The 5525-nt window shown below is 44.0% G+C and overlaps 1 protein-coding gene across 1 annotated transcript; it reads right to left on the bottom strand.

The window, feature by feature from the left end:
• Positions 1–1682: 1682 nt before the first annotated feature.
• Positions 1683–5206, bottom strand: LOC147627171 (rac-like GTP-binding protein 5). Its single transcript, XM_086815793.1, has 8 exons — positions 4505–5206; positions 4251–4368; positions 3029–3116; positions 2751–2860; positions 2542–2605; positions 2367–2431; positions 2167–2232; positions 1683–2031 (listed from the first exon to the last, which is right to left on the bottom strand). Exons 1-8 carry the CDS (start codon positions 4516–4518, stop codon positions 1927–1929), a joined length of 630 nt encoding a protein of 209 aa, XP_086671919.1. The 5' UTR covers positions 4519–5206; the 3' UTR covers positions 1683–1926.
• Between the last annotated feature and the right edge of the window lie 319 nt (positions 5207–5525).

The raw sequence follows: 5525 nt of genomic DNA, 5'->3' as shown, positions 1-5525 counted from the left end.
ACCTTTATTTTACAATCCCACAAAATGCTCTCACTATAGGTAGCCAAGCTAGGTCACAACCAAAAGCTATGATACGAATGTAGCATGCACTAGTATGATCGTGTAACTTTCAGCAAGGTCTTCTCTATACCTTTATATTGGTGAGCATGAAGCAATCCGCTTTAATCTTTATTCACATGAGAGAGAGCCATAGAGAGAGACTATGAAGAGTCAACACCAAATTACTTAAGAGCCCCGTCCCACAAGTGGGAATATTTTCTTTATTACCTTAAAGACCTCAAGGACACAATGTAGACCAAATATCGGCTCAACCCTGAAGCTCCACCATCAAGCGGACTGAAGAACACAATTGTGAAGCCACTTCAAATGCCTTTATGCACACCCAAATCTACCGAGGGAGATTCAAAAATGAAGGCTGAATGTTGACGAGGACTTAAGGATGCTTGAATTGAAGCACAATGAAGTGCTTTGCTAAAAAGTATCTATGCATAGGTCAAGAGACTTAAGCACGCATAATTCTGGCTTAGCATGGAACTGAAGGCACCCTATGTAAGCACCTCTACATGCTGGTTGGTTTATTCATGCTGCTATTGGCTTGTTTTATATGCTTTACAACTGCCGAAAATAGAGTTCAATGCTGCATGTCATGCCTTCACTTCACACATGTGGCTGCGTAAACTTATGCAATTGGCTGACTACTCCTATGCCGGCTGATGAGTATCTATGCCCATGCTTTGGCTACCTAGGGCTTGAAGCCCATGAGCTGGACCTGGAGGCTGGCTATAATGCAACCCTCATGACCTACATGCTTCTATATGCTTGTTAAATATGCCTATGCTAGGATGACCTACATGGATCAATTGTTCTCCAAGTGGGTTAAGTTACAAGCCCTAACACCTAAAACTTGGAAAGACATGTAACCCATGCCTTACATGTCCTTGGACAAAAGCTCACAATGAGGTCGCTCACAATGAAGATGCAACGTTTGACAAATAATTCCTAAAAAAAGGTAGTAATTCTGTAAAAGTATAGCATTGATGATGAGCCAATGTCACATTGCACCTCAATGCATGTGTGAATGTGTTAGTGAGGAAGGGGCCTTAGATCATAGTGAAGGCCTACATGTAAAACTTGCGTACAAAGTACCATCAACCAATGGCTATACAGTGGTGGTCTTTATGATGTGCCACTTGCTCGGGAGAAACGAGTGGCTGCCTCATAACTTGGGGCGGTTGCCGGTCAGTTCTTACATAGGATTTGGCTTTAGTTGGGAGTCCAGCTCATGGGCATGATAATTCTTCTTGTGCTAGTTTTGATTATTAGATGAATCCAGAGTGATCTGACACCATCAGTATTTTTGTCCTTTTCCTTTCTTTAATAAGTGTGTACATACATACATACATACATACATACATACATATATATATTCCATACAAAAAAAATTGAAACCTTAAGTGCTGCTGATAGAAAAACACTAGACGTCTGCATATCCAGAGCAATCCGAAACGCGATACCTAATAGAAGACACTTTGTACTCAGTAATGAAAAATGCAAGAGATAGCAGCACAGAGACCTGATACAATACTCTACCCCCCTACAACTTGCCCCATATATGCTCTGTTGCAGTCCACAGCTACACACCCTGCAAAGTGAAGTGGCTAGAAAGGTGATCAACCAAGAAAAACAAAACACGGCCGTATATGCTTGATTAGCACATCTTAACCTAGCTGCATAGACACGAAAATGTGCATACTAATACATTTTTGCTTCTTAAGCAAGTCCTCCACTGAAGCACTTTGCTGTTGCTTCAAAAATATCCAACATGCACAGTCCAGAACATCGCAGAGCCAATCTGGCCAAACTTTGAAAGCCAGATTGGCAAACCTTGGTCGATTTCCAGTCGACTTCATCACTCTTCCTACGTGTTTACATCACCACACAGTTCTTCTGGTGTGGCCTCCGCCTCCTTGTCTTTTGCTTCGGGGGCTGTAACACGACCCTGATCGCCGCATCAAAGACACCCTTTACATTCTGCAAAACACCCACCAAAGATCCAGAACCTAGTCAATGACCCGTTATCTATACTACTCCAAAAATATAGAGATGCTTATCTTATCAAGTCCGGATGTAGTAACAGAAACATAGCAGTTAACAAGGAATGAATACCTGTTGAGTTTTTGAACTGCACTCAATATAAGCGGCTGCTCCTATCTGCTTCCGTAACTCCTCTCCCTGAAGATGCAAATTTTTTCACAAATCAATGCAACCCAGAAGAATTCCTATCCAGAGGTACCAGATCAAGGGCTAAAAACACATACATACGCACACATACACATAACATGAGCATATAAGACAGAGCATCTTACCAAGGAATACGTTATTGGCACAGCACCGGGATGGTCCATAAAAAACTGCTTAGAGTCTCGCAGATCTGCAATCCAATGGCAAAAACTTCGATGAATAAAAGAACAGTAAACTTCTCAATTCATGCCACTAACATGAATATGGGTTGTATGCATCATATAAGATCCAAGGGGTAACCTAGTTTTGTTCCGACGAGGACAACAGGAACTCCAGGAGCATAGTGACTCAACTCGGGAATCCACTGCAAAGTTTTAAACAAACCCAACTCATGTCTATCCAGATTTCTAGGGCATGACAAATAAGAGACCAAGACCGGACAATCTAGACCACATTAGGGCGAATGTAATGTGGCGAATGCCCATGTACATATTTCACTACAAATTCACCTTCTTCACAATATTCTCATAGCTGGCCTTGCTGACGAGTGAGAAAGCTAGGAGAAAGACATCAGCACCTCTGTAACTGAGGGGACGTAATCTGTTGTAATCTTCTTGCCCTGGAAAAGAAATAAAGGAAAAGTATGAGGATTGGTCAAGATGAGGCAATAATGTGCACCCTATCTTGGCTTTGGTAAGTAAAAGCTTTAATCAACAAAGTGTTCTGGTGGTTCAGGTGGCCAAAAAACTAGAGAGCCGACTGTGATGAGTGAGAAATGCAAGCCTACCTGCCGTGTCCCAAAGTCCCAGATTGACACTGTTTCCATCCACTACCACATTTGCACTAAAATTATCAAAAACGGTAGGGACATAATCCTGCAGTCAGCATAAACTTGAATAAGTGATGATGAGCTTGTTCGTCTATTCCAATCCAACTCAGAGGGGTTTTAGGCCGTTTCAAAAATGCTATTGCCAAGTTTTCCAGACGAAACTCACTGTGCCACTTTTGTCACAGTTAGAAAGCTTGCCACTCACCCAAATTTCACAAAGCCTCCCCTTGTTTTACGCTTCTAATCTGTAAACCCCCTTAGTGTCAAGCCTGGACATGGCAGGAATCCCATGGACAACTCACCTACATGGAACGAAACTTGCAACCTCCTCCATTCAGCCTACCTCACCCTTCCCCTTTTGTGTCAAATTAATGCAAAAAAAATGGTGTTCATCATACAGCCCTTGTGAAATGGCAACAAACACCTCCAGCAAGCAGAGGAGAAAAGCCCCAAATGGCACACTCTTGCATCTGATGCATCTGCGGACACATCCGAAGCATGTCTTTAGATGCATTAGTTGACAAGCTTGCAATATGATCATCTGTCTAACCCTCCTTTCCTTCTTGTCCAGCCATTCACAAGGTCCAGATAACTAAACAATATGCTGTGTCAAAGAAGCACAAGAAGGTAGACCCAATGGTACCCCTTTGGTACTCGGGTGTGTGTGTGTGTGTGTGGAGAGTAGTATAGTCTGTGTGTAGCCCAGTGAAATTCTAGTGTGCGACGAGGAATGGAATAAGACCTCATGAAAAAAAAAAAACCACCCTTTATTGATGGAGGTTGGGCCCTACTTGAGAAAACTTGTGAGTGTAGCCCCTAAGTGCCCAAGCTGTCCAGGCCTTGTGTCAAACTTGTGAATTCTCGTGCGGGAGATTGTGCAGACTGTGTAAAGTTGAAAGCTAACAGAGAAGTTGATACACTGGCTGGCAGACGAGAGTGAAGCCACCCTAAGGAGCTTAACACACTACTGCATCCTTGTTGCCAAGAATGGGTTAGGGGTTTGGTGAACATCCTGACACTTTTACCCATCCATGGATTCCTGCTTCTTTGTTAGCGCTTAATCCTAAAGGCCTTCCAACAGTATGTGCAGCAAAACACTCAAAATGGCAAACCGTAGGCAGAGATGAGAGAAAATACAGGTCAAGTGTTCTTTAAATCAAGGTCTTTTTTTTTAGCTTACCGTAGGAAAAGTGTTGCTGGTGTATGAGATGAGCATGCAAGTCTTGCCCACTGCGCCATCACCAACCGTCACACATTTGATAAATCTGGATGTGCTCATGATGGCCACTGGGCGCACCCTGTAAAATATGAAGAGCCCATCAGACAGAAGAAAGCATATATGCCCTCAATGATGTACATACATACATACACACGTGTGTGTGTGGGGGGGGGGAGGGGGGAGAGAGAGAGAGAGAGAGAGAGAGAGAGAGAGACCTGCATGCATGCATAAATCGACGCCAGGACCGAAATTGTCCCTGCACACATACAGAAACTTTAACTCTTGTGCAAAACCGTATACCCTACCTTCTGCCGACGAGCCCTTCTTCCTACTCGGCAGCGTTAGGGTTACGACTTTGTACGGCAACGGTGCCGACAATGAGACTAGATTAGGGCCGAGTTTAAACGGTTCTTCAAAGAGCTCGGAGTTCCGGCAGTAAGACTCGGCGTTCCGGTAGTGATGAGCTCTGAATGAAAAACTTAGGGTTCCGGGAATGGGTTTTCGGGATTAGGGGGCCTTGGGTTGTCTTAAAAGGACTCGCGGTTCCTACAGCAGTCCAGGTCTGGGGAAAGAATTAGGGTTAGGTGGAAGCACAAAATTAATACGATCTGGTGCAAAAGAAGGGTTCCAAGAGCCCTTACTGGAGGCAAGACTGATAAGAATGTGGGCAGAGGCTGCATTGCAGAGCTCTACTCTCCTGAGTCCTAAGTCTCGACCCTCCTATGTCTCTCTCCCTCTGTCTGTCTGTCTCTCTCTCTCTCAACAGTATCAAGCTTGGGAAATGAACGCACAGAGCAAGGAAAGGGATTGGCCCCCTGCACTCAGCAACGACTGCCACCTCCACTGTTGCTGTTGACTCTGGTCTGTCTGTCTGTCTCTCTCTCTCTCTCTCTCAACAGTATCAACCTTAGGAAATGAATGCACTTCACTCTCGAGTCTCCCCAGTACTGTAGTAGAGAATAGAGACTACAAGGCTACGACGATGGTGAAGCGTCATTTCTAAGGCAATCGCATTCATATTTACTTCCACCACCAGCCTTACCCCAACAAATGCCCATTTATTTAGAGGGCACGTGGAGCGAGGCCATTGACGGTGTCAAGCATTTGAAGGCTTACCCTTACCTTCAATTTGAAGGACATAAATTAGTTTGACTTTCTCTCTCTCTCTATATATATATGTTCAGAAAAAAAATCAAAATAGGCCTCACCCATAATCTTGAGAGGTGGTAGAGGAAC

This window comes from Cibotium barometz, chromosome 21 (genome assembly GCF_041138505.1).
Source record: "Cibotium barometz isolate CiBa-2024 chromosome 21, ASM4113850v1, whole genome shotgun sequence".
NCBI lineage: Eukaryota > Viridiplantae > Streptophyta > Polypodiopsida > Cyatheales > Cibotiaceae > Cibotium > Cibotium barometz.
This window is presented reverse-complemented; position numbering and strand designations above follow the sequence as displayed.